We start from the raw sequence: 19,933 nt of genomic DNA, 5'->3' as shown, positions 1-19,933 counted from the left end.
AGACATTAGACCACATTACTGCTGGCTGTCTGTACTTGTTCTGAATTGACCAGCGGGGGTGCAGTTTCTTTTTCATCTTGTATCGTAATATCACTTCTGTGATGGCTTCCTTGTTTTTCTTATTTTGGTAGCATGACATCAAATCATTCATAACTGATGCTAAACATAAGTTTTTCAAATACATTCCTGTCCTCAAATCACTTACTGTCATACAAAGCTTCTCAAACAACATAAGACACTGAAACACAGCTTTTATTAAGTGGTCAATGGCTCCTCTGACCGTCCTTGCCTGGTGTTATTGTTATGCTATTATCCTTATCCCCCTGAATTCATACAGCGTGTCTTTTCTGCTACAATGTTGGCTACTTTTAAATGAGTCAATAGTATTTTGAATGTTACTTTGACAACTAAGTATACATAGTGTATTTAAAGAAGAGATGAGACATGGATCTCAATATGTCATCATGCAGATTCAGGAAATCCCCCATAAGTAATTCCAGTGTTTCTCCCTGCGCTCCTCTAAAGAGCAGGTCATACTGTAGATGCCATAACTCAGCTATTACCTGTGATGGGATTGGCTGCACTAAAATGACAAGTGGCTGGATTTACAAGTTAAGAAAGCTCAGGGGCTTTATGACTTTACGTCACAGTCTTTAGTCCCCCCCTAGGATCCCCTTAGACAGTAAGCCACTCACTACCTTCTGTTACTGGGGGGAAAGTTGGAGCTGCATCTTTGGTCCTGAGTGCACAGAGGAGGCTGGGAAATGTCTCAGTAGCATCTGCACTGCCACATCTTCTGGAGGCCACCTTCACCGCTCTGCCCTGCTCCTCCTCCATCCAGCTGTACGCATCTCAGGGGAGCATCTTTTTGCAGCTACAGAAGGGATTGTTCATCCAAACTTGGACAAAATGGCAGACAAAGACACTGTAGAGAAGTTCCTCGACAACAATCCACAGTTTGCAAAGGAGTACTACGAAAAGAAAGTCAAGGCAGATGTGATCACTGCTGCATTCAACAACCAGGTCCAGCTCAAGGACCCAGCCTCTTACAATGATGTCTCCACCATCCAGGAGGCTGAGTTCATATTCGAGCTGATAAAGGAGATGCAGGGCGACAACCCGATGGAGAAAGCCCTGCATAAAATTCTCCAGAGGATCGCTCTGCTGATCCAGGCTGATCGCTGCAGCTTCTTTGGCAGCAGGTCTCGTAACGGCACGCCTGAGCTGTCCACAATCCTCTTTGATGTGACCCACAATTCTCCATTTGAGAAAAATTTTGTGAACCCCAACGTAGAGATTGTTTTCCCCACCGACATGGGAATTGTTGGATGGACGGCACACTCCAAGAGGCCCCAGAATGTTGCTGATGTGAAGAAGGTGAGCGAACAAAAGATTAACTGAATCTCTTGAAATAAATCATTAAGGAAAATACAAGTCGCAACAAACAGGGACTAAACTAGGTTGTGTTACTGGTGTGACAGCTTGTAATTCTGTCTCGTTAAAGCCCAACAATGTGTATAATCTCTGCAGTGATGCACTGCCATTTAGCTCACAGGGTGCCAATTGTAATTAATCACAACCAGCTTTAATTATCATTTGCTGGTGTGATCAAACCGTGTTGTTAAACCATATCGCAGACCTAAGTTCTGATCCATATTCTGCATGTTTGAACTTGATCTTGTAATCGGCAGATAACCTTTAACAGCTGTATTTTTTATGTTGTTTTCCAGGATTCTCATTTCAGTGACTTTGTGGATAATCAAACCAAATACACCACAAAATGCATGGTTACTGCCCCCATCATCAGTGGAAAGGAGCCCATCGGTGTCATCATGGCGCTCAACAAACAGGGTGCCACTGAGTTCTCAAAGAGTGATCAGGAGGTGAGCGGACAAGATGTTCATTTGTAATAAAAGGGTATTTATACTGACTGAGGAGTGTGTTTGCTAGAATGACTCACATGGACAAAATCAAACACAGACTGCAATTGGCTGCGCTGAGAAACGCAGGATGCTGCTGAGGCGGCACTGTGAGTAGATCAGTATGAGGGTCATATCCTTATCTTGACTTGGTAAAAATGTCCAATTTTATCCCACCAGCTTCCTGTCTCTGACCTGTACATTTAGAGGCTCGACTTTGTGCTTTGGGTCACCACCGTTATGAAAGCTCAGCATATAATCCTGTTAGGGAGGAGAAGCTCAGACATTTTTCTCTTTGACGGCCTCTTTGTGACACTGACTCTAGGGGTCATCCAAGCGAAGATTTGTCAGAGAAAGTGATTGTAATATGTCGCCATTCAGTGCTGAGCGGAAACATGTGACATGTATCTTTCATAAAGCGATTTGTTTCTTCCCTCTTTTATTACAGCTCTTCAACAAATATGTGAACTTTGCTAGCGTGGTTATTCTCCAAGCACACACTGCTTACATGTGGGATGTGGAGTCAAGGAGAAGCCAGGTGAAATAACACAACGATAAATCCACTTGTCCAGTCTAGTTTTTCCAAGAATAACTTTGAAAATAATTGACTGCTTCCTTCTTTTCCTCCTTTTTTTTCTGAGATGTTCATTTTCCAGCTGCACTAAAAATAAAAAATAGAGTGACACCAAATCCTAAGCATTGATTCTTTTCCTTACTATAGGTGCTGCTGTGGTCAGCAAGCAAAGTTTTTGAGGAGCTGACAGATATTGAGAGGCAGTTTCACAAAGCCCTGTACACAGTGAGGACATATATCAAGTGTGAGAGATACTCTGTGGGACTCCTGGACATGACCAAAGACAAGGTGCGTAGAAGAAAGTGCTTACTGTGCCTACAGTCTAATTCACCTGCAGTTTTATCTGCAGCTACTTATACTGCAGCATTGAATTAATTATAAAGTACACAGAAACATGATTTTGGCCTTTTGTTCACCAGGAATTCTTCGATGAGTGGGCAATAAAACTAGGAGAACAGGAGCCATACAAGGGCCCCAAGACACCTGATGGCAGGGTAAGGCCTTAAGGTTGTTATTATAATGTTATTCTTAATCAGCAATTTGTGAACATTAAAAAAACAACTCTCTTTAATGTTTAAAACATTCAGGAAATCAACTTCTACAAGATCATTGACTACTTGCTGGAAGACAAAGAGGAGATTAAAGTTATTCCGTATGTATCATGACGTAGTGTAGCTCGGGTATCTGTCCAGATTTAACATACAGTTTTATATGCATATTTAGATAATAGAGTGTACTCTAATCAGAGTTACTGACTCCTCCCTAAACTCTCAGCGGCCCTCCTGCAGACCACTGGGCTCTGGTCAGCGGACTCCCATCATATGTGGCTGAGAATGGATTTGTAAGTTCCACTTTTGCTCCATTATTTTGAGTAGAATACCTCCAGTTGAATAATTGGTGACACTGATCCGCTCAACTCCAAAAACTTATTTTACATCTTCCAGATCTGCAACATGATGAACGCTGCAGGAGATGACTACTTTGGATTCCAGGTGAGACACTCTTCAGTGATTCAGTTCAATTCTCTTTGTTTTTGTTTTTTACAGCACTGTTCACAAGAAGAAAAAAAAAAATGATTTGCTTCTTTGGACAGAAAGAAGCGGTGGATGAGTCCGGATGGATGATTAAGAACGTCCTCTCCCTGCCTATCGTCAACAAAAAGGAAGAAATTGTTGGCGTTGCCACGTTCTTCAACAGAAAAGATGGCAAACCATTTGATGAGAATGACGAACAAATTACAGAAGTACGGGAAACAAACTCTATCTAGCTCTTTTTTAATTACAGGAGTATTTATTATTTTATTCATGAGAGATATCTTGTTAAAGAACTAGTATATAACTGAAATTACAGAATGAAACTGACAAACTGAAACTGATTCCCCCATGTCACCAGGCTCTGACCCAGTTCCTTGGCTGGTCCACTCTGAACAGCGACACGTACGACAAACTGAACAGGACAGAGTGGAGGAAAGATGTTGCCCAGGAAATGCTCATGTACCAGACAAGGGCAAAACCAGATGATGTGCAGACCATTCTGGTAAGCAGCCGCCACACTCGACTGCTATGACATCAACCAGATTGAAAACAGATGAACAGATTAAGCCTCCTTTTCACTGTCATTTCCCCACAGAACACTCAAGAGAAGTTCGGCTCTACACCAGAGGACTGTGACCAGAAGGCGATGTACAAGCTGTTGGTACGTGCTGTGATGTGTCAGTGATGTCACAGTTTAGACCACAATGCTCCTCATAAGCTTTTGTTTGTTTGCGATGCCATGGTGACTGACTGTGTTTCGCTCCACGCAGAGGTCCAACATCCCCGAAGCCCAGACCGTGGAGCTGCTCGAGTTCCGCTTCAGTGACTTCCCCCTGTCAGAGCTTGAACTCATCAAGTGTGGTATCCGCTGCTTCTTTGAGCTGGGGGTGGTGGAGAAGTTCAAAGTCCCAGCTGAGGTACAGCAATGAGTTGAAGGAGCACTTCGAGATTACATTTTGTATTGGGGGGGGGGTCTATGTGGTGCTTCTGTGTTTCTGAGTCAAGCCCTTTCACCGGATGTACTTCTTAAACTGAATCATTTGTAGCCGTCTTTGTTTTGTCACTTTTGTCATGCAGACCCTGACACGCTGGATGTACACCGTTCGCAGAGGGTACCGCGACGTCACCTACCACAACTGGAGGCACGGCTTCAATGTGGGACAAACCATGTTCACTCTGCTGCTAGTGAGTCAGACATCTACTCCTATTTCTGTTATTTCTATCATTTATGCTATTGTTTGTCATAACGCAGGGTCGTCCCTTCTGTTCCTCAACAGACAGGTAAACTGAAGAAGTATTACTCTGATCTCGAGGCCTTTGCCATGGTTGCTGCCGGATTCTGTCACGATATTGACCACAGAGGAACCAACAATCTATACCAGACAAAGTAAGAATTTTTTAAACGTCTCTGTTAGTTGACAAATTGACCCTGAATGCAATGTAAAAAAAAAAAACTATATAAAAACTTGACTCTGGCGGACTCTTGTAGGAGTGCGTCCCCACTGGCAAAACTGCACAGCACCTCAGTTATGGAGCGACATCATCTTGAGTACAGTAAGACTCTGATGGAGGATGAGGTGGGTGCCTATATGTTAACATTCCTGTGCGTTTAAGTGTAGTTGTGGTTAAAAACATACTGTCTGACCTCATTCCTCTGCTGTCACCCACAGAACCTGAACATCTTCCAAAACCTTCAGAAGCGTCAGTTTGAAACGGTGCAGCATCTGTTTGAAGTTTGCATTATTGCCACTGATCTCGCACTCTATTTCAAGTAAGGAAATGTCAGGAGTTTTGATCGGTCGAACTGCTTTATATAGTGACTGTGTGTCCCACATTCAACATTAGTACCTCACGCTTTTCACGCCTGTCAATGATGTTCAACGACTTTTGAAAAAATATCCGACATCTTTCTCGTTTTTCAGGAAGAGAACAATGTTTCAAAAGATTGTGGAGTCAGTGGAGGTGATTCCAGAGGAAAAGGAGAAGGTCAACTACATCTCCAACAACGCAACCAGAAAGGAGATTATCATGTACATACGTCATGTGAAATAGCCGCTTAAATGCATTTGTCATGTCACAATTTCTCTATGTCTTGTTTACTCCATGTTGATGCTCTCTTTCAAAACTCCCGTCAATGGTGTTGTACTACCTGCAGGGCAATGATGATGACAGCTTGTGACCTGTCTGCCATCACGAAGCCATGGGAGGTTCAGAGCAAGGTGTGTTCCCTTCCTCAGACTTGTAACATGATAACAAAGCATCACTCACACATTGGTTATCATTGTTTGTCTTTGTTTTTTTTGTGTGTTTTTTTTTGTTGCGTCCCAGGTCGCCCTGATGGTGGCAGCCGAATTTTGGGAGCAGGGAGACCTCGAAAGGACAGTTCTTGATCAGCAGCCAATTGTAAGAGCTTTAAATTATGTTTTTATGTCGTGTTGTCTGCATTTATATGTTATTAAAGACTGATAATAATGATCTCTTCTTCTTCTTTCAGCCCATGATGGACAGAAATCATGCCGATGAGCTTCCCAAGATGCAGTGCGGTTTCATTGATTTTGTCTGCTCTTTTGTGTACAAGGTACCAAGACAAAAAACAAAAAGATATTTGAGTGTATATCGAAACAAACATGTTCAATATGTACATATATAAAACTGTGAATACTTTCTGTTGCATTTTTCCCAATTTATCATTCAACCGCTTTATCCCATGTGTACCTGTGTTTGCAGGAGTTTTCTCGCTTCCACACAGAGATTACACCCATGTTTGACGGGCTGAATATCAACAGGGGAGAGTGGAAAGCTCTTGCAGATGTCTACGCGGCCAAGATGCAGGCCATCGAAGACGAGAAGAAAAAGCTGGAAGGTGGAGGAGACGGAGGTGAGACCTGGTGTTAGTCCAGCGCGTCGTCACATCCCTCGTGCTCGCTCGTGTATTTGCATTGTCACCGCTGTCTCACTGTCTTTCTCTTCTGTTCCTTTCGCAGCACAAGAGGGCGGGAAGTCAAAGACGTGTGCCATCTGCTAGACATCCAAGACCTCCCAATTAGTTATGGATGGTTGCCTGCGTGTGCATTTGTACAGTGTGTGTGTATGTGCATGAGCATGTGTTCACAGATGAGGGAATTATAATGTGCAAAAATCCCACAAGTATTATTTTTATATACTCTAACATGTAGTTCTATCCTCTGACACAGATAACTATTTTAATTGGCACAATGAAGTACATACAATTTGTATGTGATACTATGTAAAAACAGTAGTTATTTACCTCTTGTATATACTAAAAGCTCCTCTGAGCTGGACCTTCAGTTGTTAAGAAGAGTGCATATCTATATTTTATTATGAATATTTATACTGAATATAATATATAAGGATATCTAGCTGACTTTCTCTGTCTTTGGACAGTCTGTGAATAGAAAGAATAGGCTGCAAATATTATGCAGTTTGAACTATTATATTATAGTATATATATATAATATAATAGTAATATTTTCAGAATATAAATGCTACAATAAATGTATATGAATAAATGTAAATTTTGTAGAGAAAAAGCCCCATAAACCAAATGATTAGTTGCTTTTTTTTTTCTAATTGCAAGTAGTGCTTTCAGAATTTCCAGCATATGTCTCTGGCAAATGGGTGGGAGATGTAAGAAGATTTGACTGAATTGGATTTTGTTATAAGCCAGCTGGAGCCCATAGGCTTTCCTTTTCAAATCCCGTACTTACATAAAGTAAAAATACTGCCACCCTGCTCATAAGTCAGCGTGTCCAGAGTACCTGTGGCCCTGACAGTACGGGAAACACTGAGCACTCAGAGTCACAAGTCAACATGCACAGGAGCAATGGCTTTGTTTGATTGTGATGAAATATATTTATTATGTGATTATGTTGCGATTTCTTGCAATGATAAGTTGTACTTTTCCTCCTGTCTGACAGATTTCTCTGCACAGAGCTTGTGATGATATGATGATGTCAGATCCTATTGTATTGGGTTTTTGCTCTGATGCAAGAGTTTGTTTTTTAACATAAGAACATTAAATCCCAGCAAACGCAACCTTTGCAAAGAAATTTGACTCTGTAATGCCAGTATAGCTGTAAATACATAACAATTGAATATGTAAGACGTGAAAAATGTCAGTAAAGTTTATTTTCAAATCATGCATGCTTTGTACATTTAGAGTTCATTTTAGCCATTCTTCAAGTTGAGTTCAGTTGAAAACTCATTTTGTGCTTCATTTTCCCACATGCACACAGATGCATATATGATGTTCACTACTGAGATCAGCTAAAGAGGGGTTTAAGACTGACCAAACATCAACTTTTAATCAGCTGCTAACAAGTTTACAACAGACCTGTGTCACTGATTTGGAACTGGTTTCTGTGTTCACACTGCACATATTCATTCATCAAACATTTGCATGCTACATCTTTATGAATAATGGAAACAGGCGTCAGGGTGTGTATCCTACATTATGTTAAAAATTACAGATTACATGAAGAGTAAATGAAGAACAAGATATCAAACAAATTCCTCGTGGCATGCTGCATTTCACAAAGACATACATCTGTCTGACTTCCCGTGGGTTTATTGGCAATTTGAAGTATGCACACATAGTCATGACCTTTGACCTTTGACTGTTTGACATGTTTTTTGACCTCAGCTGGGATGGCTAACAGATGTTGTGGTGCATCATATGAGAATATCCCTGGAAAATCCCACGCAGGCAAAGGAATAACTGCCTCTGCTGCTACTTTATCTCTTCAGAGGTGTTTCAAAATGTTAACTGTGATTTAGATGAAAGATGTGAAGCCTATAGAATCAATGAGTGTTTACAATCATTTGTAATTCCTGAGTTATCAAGAATGCAAGTGAACAATAATAATGAGTACTGATACACAGTGTGACTATGAGTTCTTTAAAAACATTGCACAAGACAATTCTTGGGACAAAAATGCTTATGTTTTAACTGATTGAATGAGACACGAAGGTTCATGAAATCCTCATAAAATCAAGACAATGGAATCACATCTGTAATCCATAATTTCCCACTGCATCATAGAGCAAAGGGGCAAGTATCTTCAACGCCAAAGCTCCTCTCTCTTCAATGTTATGGTTTTATTAAAATCACACTTGGATTTACTTCCATTTCTCAGTATTTCTCTGCAGTGATGGTAAACTGCTGTGTGTTGGATCTTTCTATTTTTTTTACAATATAATTATGCACATTTAAGAAGGTAAGTTGGTAAGTGATGATCCCTTTGATACATCTGGCTCAGGCAGGTGACTGACAGGTGGCGTGTAAACTTCATAGCTCATACAAGAAGCAGCAGAGAGCATCTAAGTTACAAAAGCCCAGCAGTCGCGTCATAGTTGGTAAGCCAGCTTTGTGGACTGACAGGACACATTAAGACAAGATGTAGGTCCAGAGGTCAAACAGCAAAACAAGTGTGTGTTCACTCTGAGAGATGGTGACCTCTGTTTTATACCACATTAAGAATATGGTTGTCAGATAATGATTGTTGTTGTGCAGAATAGTATGAATATCAATTTACATTTAAAACTGTACTATTAATAATCATTATAACAATAACTCATTTTAATTTAAAGAGAAAACAACGAAATAAAAACAAAAGAAAGGTATAAGATAAAACTTTTTAGCCACTAATGTGGACTTGAATTATAGATTTTAAAAAAGTCTGATGTTATAATATTGGTTTTGATTCCAGAAACTCTCCCTCTTCAGGTGGACACAGTAGCTTTTTTTAAGAGCTGACAGCTCATGAATCAATCTGTCTGTGACAGGGCTCAACCTCAGCTCTACATTTCCCTCTAGTGGGGACGTCGGAATCCATGTGGGAGGACTGTGTGACAGAACCTGCAGTGTATCAAAGAGTTGAGTGTTTTCTATGGAAATACACTTATTTCATATTGCTAAAAGTCTCTCTTTAGCTATAAGTCTTGCACATTAATATTAACTTATATAGACAGTTACAGAAGTAACAAGTAACACAGATCCTGGAAGTTCCTTAAAAGTCAGAAACACAAGACACAGGCACAATACAAAAACATCAATAGCTGTGGCCAAATAGTTGCTGGACAGTGTGTGTTCTATTCTAGTAATGAATGATGGCATTTATGAAGCACACAGACTACCCATCATCTTGCAGAACAACAATAATATCCAGTGTTCTCCATTTAGTCCAAGAGCTGCTTGTAGCAAAAAAAGACATTTGTTACTTTCCTTCCCTGCAGCGTCGCCATGTCCACATGTCCCCTCTCAGAGTTAAGCAGTCTCCTTGAGATTATCTCTCTCACTGGCAATAGCTTTATTCTTCCATCCTTCCCTCTCAAACAGTACAGCAGCAGACCACGAAACAGCCCCCAGACCACGACCCTGCTCCTCCAAATGCCCTGCTTTCATTTTTTACAAGGGAAATTGTGTTATCACCGTAAACAGACACTGGATATCAAATGGTCTAATCACATCAGAGACAGAGAGAGAGGTCCAGAGCAGCATATATTTATTCAGAGACCTTTTAAAAAGCCCCCTGCACATGCTTCTTCCCACAAGGGTGTGACGCATGCAGGCCTGCCAGGCACAGTGAGTAAACATATTAATCTTACAACTCTGGAGGGATCAGAGAAATTAGAGACTGTGAGGAAGAAGACCTTATAGGGCTCCCAGTGGATCCTCAAGTCTGGCACTGAAGAACAGAGCACTGCAATAAAACTGTGAGGGCAGTGTCTCAGTGTCTCAAAGCAATAAAACTTTTTTTTTTTTTAAAAGAGGGGACTGGGCCTTTTCTGATGTGGCTTTGGGAAGTGAAATAAACATGATGTCATGCAGAAAAGCAGGATGGGAGCAAAGAGACTCTGTTAACCTGTCCTTTGTTCGTGAAGGGTATGGGGGGAGGGGATGGGGTTTATTTGCAGAGCAGATGTCAGGGTGACAGGAGGGCTTCCCCACACCCCTCCATCACACATTTTGCATCCAACAGTCGCCATGGAAACCGCGTACAAACCAGGAAATAATACCAAAATTTGCGAAATGATGAGAACAAAAAACACAAGAATTTCTCCTGCGTTGATTAAAAATACCAGTTGCAGGCTTTGTACTGGCAGTCTAGTGGGGCACTCTGATCTAGTATTGCAGCTTTATTTCTGTCATGACAATAAATGTTCTTCGGGTTTCCCACCCGCTTCCCGCATAGAAAGCCCCTGTGCGTCTGCGCCACAGGCAGCAATCCGCTGGCTCATGTCAGGGCTTCGTTTTCTCCAGCTGATTCACGAAAAATTACACAATTCCGTTGCCTATTGGGCGGAATCCTCCAGGAGCTTGACAGGGAGAGTGTGGCGTTTGCTGAAATCACAGGCCTAGGCGTGGTTTTGCATGGAGATGCTCCGTCTGCTCCCGCTGGGATCCCCACCTGCCTTCACACCGTGTTTGTCACAGCGCCAGTTGGCATTTTCCTGAGCGTGAGCCACCGCCGCGCACATTTGATTAGATTTTATTTTTGTATCGTGAGACATAGGTTAGATGTGTTGTCTGGGGGTGTAGTGTGAGTACAGCGCTGTGGACGTACTGTGCGCCCGGTTTAATCACCTCCATATCGGCGGTGGCGGCGGCGGCGCGCGGCACTTGACGGAGATAAACAAGAGCGGACAGCGCGTCGCTTGGCCTCCAGGCAGCAGTGCAGCAGCAGCGGTGGAAAAGGAGCCACAGCGGAGACCCTGGTTCATGTGCAGGGCTTTTCGAGGCGCAGGTCGTGCCCGCAGCGGTTCGCAAGGATGGCAAATACACGCAAGATGCCCAGAAGATCGCCCTTGCTCGGCTTGCTTGTGGTGGCGTCTATTTTACTTGTAGTGGACAGCAAGAAAGCCAAGCAGCCTCGCTGCCCCTCTTCATGTACATGTACCAAAGATAACGCGCTGTGCGAAAGCGCAGGGCTGATCCCTCGCAGCTTTCCCTTCGATGTCATATCACTGTAAGTCTTATTTATCATGGTTTCATCACACATTCCCATTACAGTGATTTCACCAAACGTGCTCGGTTCTACCTGCTGGCTCAGACGTGTGTTTTTCTGCTGCTGGTTTTGCTGCACAGTAATGCATATCCAAGAAACAGACTGGGATAAGTGTTTGCATGAGGCAGTCTGTGCTTTAACACTTTGTTTGACTGTCTGTCTGTCGTGCTTTCTCCTCCACAGATCGTTCGTCAAGTCTGAGTTTACTGAAATCCCGAAAGAGAGCTTCATCCACACGCCTGCCCTGCATCTCCTGTGAGAAATCTCTCCGGAGCTTTTTGTTCTTCAGTCTTTGTTGCATGATGTCAGCCCCCAGTGAGGTGATCAACGCCATGTTTAATGTTGAAGACACCCCCCTCCACTCATTGTAAAACAAGCTGTCCGTAAGAGTGGGGAGCTTCATCAATAATCATTTTTGAGGAAATTATTCCAATACATGTCTTTTCATGTCATGGCAGAGTATTGTCTCTAATGGGCATTCGTCCAAGTCTTGTGTACATCTGTGTAGTCCAATGTAATTGTGTATATTGTGACTCAAGTCTGGTTTCAGAATGAGCATGATCTATGGGGAATCCCTCCTTTTGAAGAGGGAATCCCCTTCACTCTTGTCTCATTGGGTGGAGTATTGACTGACTCACTGTGTCCTTCAAAACAAACATGTAAGACTGCAGGAATCCTAATGGAGCATTGATCCTTGTCTTTGGCATATTTGGGTTACCCTTAAGAACAAAGGAGAGGGTTTTCATCAGACACTCAGGTTTTTCAGAGTATACAGCTGCTAATGTGGGACAGCAGATTGTTATTATCCAATTTGTGGCCCTGAATAGTAAAATATTAATTGCGGTTCTCTCGTTCTGCACAGCCTCTTTACAGCCAACAACCTGGAATCTATAAACGAGGATGCTTTCCTTGGTCTTCCTCATCTGGAGTATCTGTAAGTATATGGCACGAATTTCTCCTGGAAAGCTGTTCCCACAAGATCGCCTCCTTCCCCGTGCACTGACTCGACAACCTCTTTCAGGTTCATCGAAAACAACCAAATCAAGTCAATATCACCACATGCTTTCCGCGGACTGAAAACCTTAGTGCATCTGTAAGTATAACTGTGTGTAATTTCCTATGCAAAGATGACAAAAATATGAATTTAAAATGGACTTGCTTAGTTAGAGCGAAGGCAGAGAATGTGCTGTTATTTTGTGTCAGTACAATTGTGCAGGTGTGTGCAAGCACTGTTCCAGTGAGACGCTGACAAAGTTTATTGTACAACATTTATTGCATACATAGACATTTCTCCTAACGCTGTGCAGCTGTTAATATGATTATAAAGCAAATCCTGTCACTTTTGCTGGTCCAGCTTAATAAAGCTTAGTAGCTGAAGGCCTATCATATACACATTTGGTTACAGACTTCACACTTTAAATAAGTAAAAGTATCTTAAATTCTCCCATCTTCATTTCTCTTTGACAAATAAGAAAATGTCCAACCTCAAATATAAATACAGCCTTCTCAACAGCGGAATCTGCCTTTTTCCCCTCTTCTTGTAGCAGAGAAAGTCATAAAATGGCAGAGGAGGCAGCTCTAATAATAGCTTAATGTTTCCTCAAACTCACAATAAGCAATGTTCCTGCCATCAGTCTCCAGGGTGGCAATATGTGCCCAGGCTCTTTGACACATTCATGTAATCCACTGCAAGGAAACGATGCATAAACCACTTTTTTTGTGCGATTTTGTGCCGCACCGGATATGAACATACACGCAGCAGAATGTGTGTATCTAGGGTAATAGCATGAAGAGGGAAGTTATGATCAGTACATCTGAACAGCTGCTATTTTTCCTTTTTTTCATGCAGGAGTCTGGCCTACAATAATCTGGAGACTCTGCCCAAAGATTTGTTCAAGGGTCTTGAGGCTTTGACAAAAGTGTAAGTATGAATTTTAATCCTGCATTATCTGGATACAAAGAGATGAATTGCACTGTTACTAAAAGTATAATTCCTGCTATCGTGGACAGTGAGTGTTCTGCACAGGCTTCTAAATATAGAAAACTGTATCATTATTCGACTTCAGCCAAGGCTTGAAAAATGTGTGGGCAGCTGGTGCTTTTAACACGATTAAAATTACATGCGACAGTGAGGAAGAGGGATAGTTTGCAATCTATCACCGACTGAAGATGTTCAGTTTTCTCTTTTATAGTCTCTCTCAATATTAATGAGAGCACAGAGTGACACCGCGAGGGCCAGAGACCAAAGCCGGCGATCGGACCTACATGACTGCTGCTTTTGAACATCAAGTCCATTCTCAAAGCTGAGAGCAATCCTGTTAGCTATTGAGGGTTTTGAGGTTAGTGTGGTGGTTTTTTTTGTCTCTTCAGAGACTTGCGGGGGAACCAGTTCACCTGTGACTGTAAGCTCAAGTGGTTGGTGGAGTGGATATACAGCACCAATGCTACAGTGGATCAGATCTACTGTAAAGGCCCGGCCTCACAGCTGGACAAGAAGATCAATGATCTGGCGCCACAGTCCTTCGACTGCATCACCACAGGTGGAGTGCAGAAAAGACTCTTTGTTTTTCATACAATAATCAACAATCCCCTGACTTTTTAGTGCTATTATAAAGTGTGTTTTTGTTTCTCTCACAGAGTTTGCCTCCTACCAGTCCCTGAAGTTTGAGTCCATATCGGTGGAGGCGTTTTCCTTTGGGAATGACCAGTACGTGGTGTTTGCTCAGCCCTTCATTGGGAAGTGCAGCTTTCTAGAGTGGGATCATGTGGAGATGGTCTTCAGAAACTTTGATGATATTGACAGTAAGTAAATGTCATTTCAGATAAACTGTAACATGGCAAGGGGGTGAGATTGGAAAAGGAGCCACTAGATGGAGACAAGTATCCAAGAGAAAGTGAAGCAGTGTTGTTTTTAATCCTTTCTTTCTCCTCACCAGGCACATCCACAGTGATTTGCAAACCTCTGGTCATTGACAACCAGCTTTTTATCATTGTGGCTCAGCTGTTTGGTGGCTCACACATCTATAAGCGCGACACCTCTGCAAATAAATTCATTAAGCTTCAAGGCATCGACATACTCAGAATCCGCAAACCCAACGATGTTGAGACTTTCCGCATCGATGGAGAATCTTTCTTCGTCATAGCAGACAGCTCCAAGGCCGGATCCACCACCATCTACAAGTGGAATGGCAATGGCTTCTACTCTCACCAGTCACTCCATCCATGGTACCGGGACACCGATGTGGAGTACATGGAGATTTCCTCCAAACCTCACCTGATCCTGTCCAGCAGTTCCCAGAGGCCGGTCATCTACCAGTGGAACAAAGGCACCAAGCTGTTTGACAGACGCACCGACATCCCGGAGATGGAGGACGTCTACGCAGTGAAGCATTTCCAGGTCAAATCTGACCTCTTCATCTGCCTGACGCGCTTCATTGGTGACTCCAAAGTGATGCGCTGGGACGGGGCCCTCTTTAGAGAATTGCAGACCATGCCCTCTCGTGGCTCCATGGTGTTCCAGCCCTTCATTGTGGGCAACTGGCAGTACGCCATTCTGGGCAGCGATTACTCTTTCACCCAGGTGTACCGCTGGGATGCCAAGAAGGGCGAGTTTATCCATTTCCAGGAGCTGAACATCCAGGCGCCGAGAGCCTTCTCTCCAGTCTCCATAGACAACCGGCAGTTCCTGCTAGCCTCCAGTTTCAAAGGGAAAACTCAGATCTACGAGCATCTGGTCATTGATCTGAGCAATTAAGTGATTGGTTTCTTTTGACTGATTGATAGGTTATTGGTAACTTTAGTGGTCAAAGAAGGTTATTGCAGCAGATACACTGCAACAATGAAAGTGATCATCCGTTGATCCTAACTTGAGAAAGGCATTACTCTTACTCATTTTCAAAATCTTCTATTGAAATCAGTGCATGGTAAATGTAAAGGTGAATGCATCTATCCCAACCAAACATATTTGGCTGAGATACATGTTGAGTTCAATGCATGGATCTCAAGTTAGGATTAGACCCAAAATGTTGTCAAGACATTAATGCATGACCAGGGCCTCACTCAGGCCGTCCCATCCCAACAAATGCAACATCAATGCTCATTAATCCATTAAATCTAGCATTGGCCAGTAGGTTATTTTTTTGTGTTTACCCATTCATGTGACTCAACAAAGTTTATACATTTGTAATCTCATATATTTATCTACAGAAAGTAATAACAAAATGGTACTTTTTAACCTATTAACGTGTTTAACTGAACAAATCTGCCAAAACAAAATGTTTACATTTTTCTGTCTTTCCACTTGTCTGCTAAAAGATTTGTAAATGAAGTTTTTGTAAGTTTAAGAGGGACCATGTCAGTTAGATAAATATTTGTTAAGGAGACTGATTTAAAATTATGTTTATAATTTGGAAAATATCAATGGAAATGTTGTGAGAGAATCTACCTGTGTATCCTTACAACTTACATTTTTATCATTAATGGTTTGTATAATGTTTAAAGCATTGAAAAAAAAAACTGTTTTTCATAAAAAGTATGAAAAACATTTTAGGCACACGTGGAACTATTTTCACATTTAAAGGAACTGAGATGAAAAACTGAGGATATTGTTCATAATGCTTTACCTTTGACTAACATGTATGCAAAATACATCAATTGTGTCATGATTAGGATTACGTTATTGACTAATATCATGCTGTTTAGAGTCAATAAAGGTTTACATCATTAACTGTTCTCATCTGAGCTCCCTGCTGGCAGCGCCTAGCATGACATGGCTGCAGTGTGAAATGCCGACACACACTCCTCAAAGCGGAACAATACACACTAACGCATCTACTTCATCGCTTGAGGGAAATTGTCGTCTTGAAGTTAGTTGTGTAATCATGTTGCAGACATGAGAAATGAAATAAAAGAAATACAAACAAATAAAATCCTTTTTATTTTCTCCAACAAAGTGCACGCCTCAATTCTACAAAGCAGCACATTACAATGTAATGGAATAAATACAATAAAATCCGCTGAATTAAAAAAAAAAAAAAAAGAAAAAAAAAACACAAGCAAGGAGATACACAAGTACCTGCACAATCACACTGGTGGCAGGACTAAATCAGGCTCTTTAGAAAGGCTCGTCGAGACAAACTGCTTCTCTGATGGTGATTGTTTGACTGTTCATGCATCTTCAGTCCTTTGGATAAAGACGTCCTGTCCTCTACTTTCTAAAGGAAACCAATTTAAACCCTGCAGTTTTTTTTGTAATTGAGGACTAACCAAACTAACATGAAAGAAATACAGGTGCATACTCTCATGTTCATACACATCACCCTGGAAAACTTGTGCAATAGCAGCAGGACCTCTGAATCACCTGCCTGCTGCTGAGAGAAAATAAAGTGAACACATTTTCAGTTTCAACTGAAGTTACTACTAAGTCTATGTGGTGCAACTTAGTGTTTTTTTTCTGTAGGCAAATAAAATATAACATAAAAGGCAAGGGAACACATCCCTTAATATTCCACAAAATAATTTAGTGCTCTTTAAATAAAATTAAAAACACTATTTTCATATGGTGGCTCTTAAAAAAAAAAGAATTAAAAAAAACTCACAGACTGAAAGGATAATGCTCTAAGACACATCAATTATATTAGGAAAGAACTCAAACTCCATGAAAAAAAGACAGTATTGACAATAAAATTCTGTACAGAACTCAAAATCAATATACAATACAGTACCTGCAGATGTTATGCATACAGTACAATTCTCTTTTTACATAGTTTTAGTATGGACTCCAGCCTGATCTATATACTGACTTAACACAGGTGGAAAAGCGGCTATTTTAGCTTTCAGTAACTTTAATGGTTATTCAGCGAGGGGAGTAGATCTTTTAGTAGGCATTTAGAAAAAGAGATTGAAAACATTATTGCAGGATGGTCATCTTCAGTTGCATACTGCATGTGTTACATGAATGTGTCCTATGACGAGGAGCAGCGGGCTGATGAAAGAGACAGAGAGCCGGACGGAAGAAGAAAAAAAAAAAGGGTGGGGGGTGGGGGTTAGCTGTTTTTGCTATCTCTCTCCGTCACAGAGGTTAAACCTTGCGAGATCTCTCTGATCCACTACCCTGTACAGTACATTCGTGGCCAGTATTGCACGTTACCAGCCAAGTCCACCCTGATTCTGCATGGTGAGGACCTTCAGTGCTGAATTTTGTCCTGTCAAGTCAACACTAATCCAGTGATGAGATGAGACCGTAACTCGAACTCACCAAAAGACAGACTGGGATCTGCTGTCACAGTTTGAGCTCATTGGCAATTTTGCAGGCGATATTCTTAAAGGCGATGGACGTGCCCGATATCCTCTTGAAGCGCACGCCGTTGAGTGAAAGGCGGGGCAGCTTGCACACCTCCATCTCCCATTGGACCAGGTTGTCCTGGCGAGCGTCGCCGTGGACACAGAAAAGCAGGAAGCGTTCTCGCTGCTCGTAATCGCAGCTGTTGGCGTCCAGAACCTTTCGGATTTCCCTCATCATCTCGGCGGGCTCCATGGAGGAGGTGGTCTTCATGCTCCAGGTGAAACGCAGCGAGCGAGGCTTGGAGTCCCGACCGCCGTCCTCTTTAGTATCACCGGACACGCTCCTACCGCAATATAGGATGACAGAGAAAGAGAGAGAGAGAGAAAAAGAGAGAACGACAGAGAGACGTTGAAGGAGGCAGAGGTTGGTTACAGGTTCTCTGTGAAATCTACATCTCAATCAAATACTCACCTTGGTGTTTCTGTCCTGGCACTGGCCTCTCCCTCACTAGGCACCCTGAAATAAACCAGGAATACACTATTACTCCAACGAGCTGATGTCAACACGTGTCCCCCACCCAGCCAGCCACCCACCCAGCCACCCAGCCACCCACAACCAACACCACCATCATCATCACTGGACACGGAGAAGGGTGTCAGGCATCATGCCAGGAAAGAATCCACAGTCCTGGGTATCAGGGTTCAGCACACAATGAGGTGACTGTGACTTTTTGAGGCACTTAAGTATCGTTGCACCTTCACAATAACCAAATGCATCCTACCGTCTACTGTACGCTACCTTTCCTTAATCCCCACTGATCTGTAAGGAGCGTAAAAGTGGTTCTAAATCTTTGAGTAATTTGCCTGATCTTTTCTCTTATGGCGCAGCATGAAGACGGGGGGAGAGTAAGGAGAGGAAAGCCAGCGACTTGAGAAGCAGATATTGTGGCTTAGTAAAGGAGAAGCTGGTGAGCTGTAAGGTTTGTTCTCGAGGCAGTGGACACAAGGGAAGGAAATACACGGCATAACAAGGGTGTCAGTAAGCAAGGATGTGGTGTGGTGGGCAAGTACGTAAGGGGTTAAGGAAACACGGGCCAAGGTCATAGTGGGCACAGATTTTTTTTTTTCTTTTTATGGACGGGAGGGGGGACAGGTGCAGCAAGCGTTGTGTTCTCCTACCTCCGGGTTGACCTGAAAGACAGAGCTCTATGCGGAGAGAAAAGGAGAGAAAGCCGTGAGCCTCTACCAGATGGGGTAGTGTGAAGGTGACACTGGGAGCTAACTGGTGTATGGATGAAGAGGTTCTATCCTTTGCTTGTAATTTTGACAGGAAAGGGTAACAGTGTGCATGTATAGTAAACTCTAAGGATTGGGAATAAGAGCATATCTGTTTTCAAGAAGCTGGTAGAGAATGTGATGCTTTCTTTGTTTTCACTAGTGAAAAAGTTTAGGTCAAGTAATCGAAACATATTGTGCACCAAGTTTTTTTTTTTTTTTTTAACCAGACACAGACAATACCATGGATGACCCATAATGTCTCCCTGAGCACTTTGAAGTTAAATAGAATATCTCAACATAGCTTAGCTCAGCTACTGGATATCTTTCTGATTGACGGCTACTAGAGCCCACCAAGAGTATACTGTTTCAAATACATAAGCAAACATATTAGAATAAGACATTACACATATCATGATTCATATGTAAAGAGGAATTTGATATAAAGTTATTTTTTAACAATGAAAGTTGAGTAGTGGACACTTTTTAGTTTGTCTAAACTGGAATTTCCCTAATTTGAATATTAGTACCTGATCCTACAGATATCCAGTGTGATTAGTAATTAAGGAACGTTTATTAATATCACCATCTAACATACCTTCAGACATAATTCAGAGACATAAAACGGCATCCATGAGTTTGTCTGACTGAGAAGGAAAGGAAGAATTCCTTCAAAACTGAACCATCCCTTTCACTATCTCATAAATCCTGGTACTTTAGTCACTCAGGGAGTATAAATAAACACACGTTGGATTTTTATTTCTGTGGTTTTTGAGAGAAGATGACTTGACACACTCAAACAACATGCTACAGGGAGCGTGA

General features: G+C 42.0%; 3 protein-coding genes across 6 annotated transcripts in view; 2 read left to right on the top strand and 1 right to left on the bottom strand.

Moving 5' to 3' along the window:
* Positions 1-720: 720 nt before the first annotated feature.
* Positions 721-7,689, top strand: LOC111654638 (cone cGMP-specific 3',5'-cyclic phosphodiesterase subunit alpha'-like). The gene is made up of 22 exons (XM_023405724.2): positions 721-1,377; positions 1,731-1,883; positions 2,368-2,457; positions 2,641-2,781; positions 2,913-2,987; positions 3,081-3,145; positions 3,268-3,334; positions 3,438-3,485; positions 3,587-3,736; positions 3,886-4,029; positions 4,123-4,188; positions 4,298-4,444; positions 4,605-4,712; positions 4,805-4,914; positions 5,017-5,104; positions 5,198-5,298; positions 5,450-5,557; positions 5,683-5,746; positions 5,856-5,930; positions 6,022-6,105; positions 6,255-6,405; positions 6,512-7,689. Exons 1-22 carry the CDS (start codon positions 910-912, stop codon positions 6,550-6,552), a joined length of 2,544 nt encoding a protein of 847 aa, XP_023261492.1. The 5' UTR covers positions 721-909; the 3' UTR covers positions 6,553-7,689.
* Positions 7,690-10,743: 3,054 nt separating this feature from the next.
* Positions 10,744-16,482, top strand: LOC111654645 (leucine-rich glioma-inactivated protein 1-like). Its single transcript, XM_023405735.2, has 8 exons — positions 10,744-11,515; positions 11,738-11,809; positions 12,417-12,488; positions 12,576-12,647; positions 13,404-13,475; positions 13,925-14,094; positions 14,192-14,356; positions 14,491-16,482. Exons 1-8 carry the CDS (start codon positions 11,319-11,321, stop codon positions 15,306-15,308), a joined length of 1,638 nt encoding a protein of 545 aa, XP_023261503.1. The 5' UTR covers positions 10,744-11,318; the 3' UTR covers positions 15,309-16,482.
* The window catches only part of mark1 (MAP/microtubule affinity-regulating kinase 1), a 28,557-nt gene continuing 25,091 nt past the window's right edge, over positions 16,468-19,933 (bottom strand). For 2 of the 4 annotated variants that reach the window (XM_023405731.2, XM_023405733.2), the window contains exons 17-19: positions 19,016-19,042; positions 18,309-18,353; positions 16,468-18,180 (exon numbers count right to left, since the gene is read on the bottom strand). In XM_023405731.2, the coding sequence (XP_023261499.1) occupies positions 17,835-18,180; positions 18,309-18,353; positions 19,016-19,042 (418 nt within the window). In that variant the 3' untranslated portion in view covers positions 16,468-17,834. The remainder of the gene's footprint in view (positions 18,181-18,308; positions 18,354-19,015; positions 19,043-19,933) is intronic. The other 2 variants (XM_023405732.2, XM_023405734.2) reach the window with 1 other exon arrangement.

This window comes from Seriola lalandi, unplaced genomic scaffold, assembly GCF_002814215.2.
Source record: "Seriola lalandi dorsalis isolate HSWRI2012SDOR001 ecotype SW California unplaced genomic scaffold, Sedor1 jcf7180002054285, whole genome shotgun sequence".
In the NCBI taxonomy this organism is placed as follows: Eukaryota; Metazoa; Chordata; class Actinopteri; order Carangiformes; family Carangidae; genus Seriola; species Seriola lalandi.
Note: the sequence above shows the minus strand (reverse complement) of the source record. Positions and strands in the feature narration are given on the sequence as shown.

Excerpts from the sequence above, each read along its gene's own strand:
- LOC111654638 (XM_023405724.2), top strand. The coding sequence starts at position 910 with ATGGCAGACAAAGACACTGTAGAGAAGTTCCTCGACAACAATCCACAG. Across the intron at positions 4,713-4,804 it reads CCATGTTCACTCTGCTGCTA|ACAGGTAAACTGAAGAAGTA; the intron begins GTGAGTCAGACA and ends GTTCCTCAACAG. Across the intron at positions 5,105-5,197 it reads AGACTCTGATGGAGGATGAG|AACCTGAACATCTTCCAAAA; the intron begins GTGGGTGCCTAT and ends TGTCACCCACAG.
- LOC111654645 (XM_023405735.2), top strand. The coding sequence starts at position 11,319 with ATGGCAAATACACGCAAGATGCCCAGAAGATCGCCCTTGCTCGGCTTG. Across the intron at positions 11,516-11,737 it reads CCCTTCGATGTCATATCACT|ATCGTTCGTCAAGTCTGAGT; the intron begins GTAAGTCTTATT and ends TCTCCTCCACAG. Across the intron at positions 12,648-13,403 it reads CTGAAAACCTTAGTGCATCT|GAGTCTGGCCTACAATAATC; the intron begins GTAAGTATAACT and ends TTTTTCATGCAG.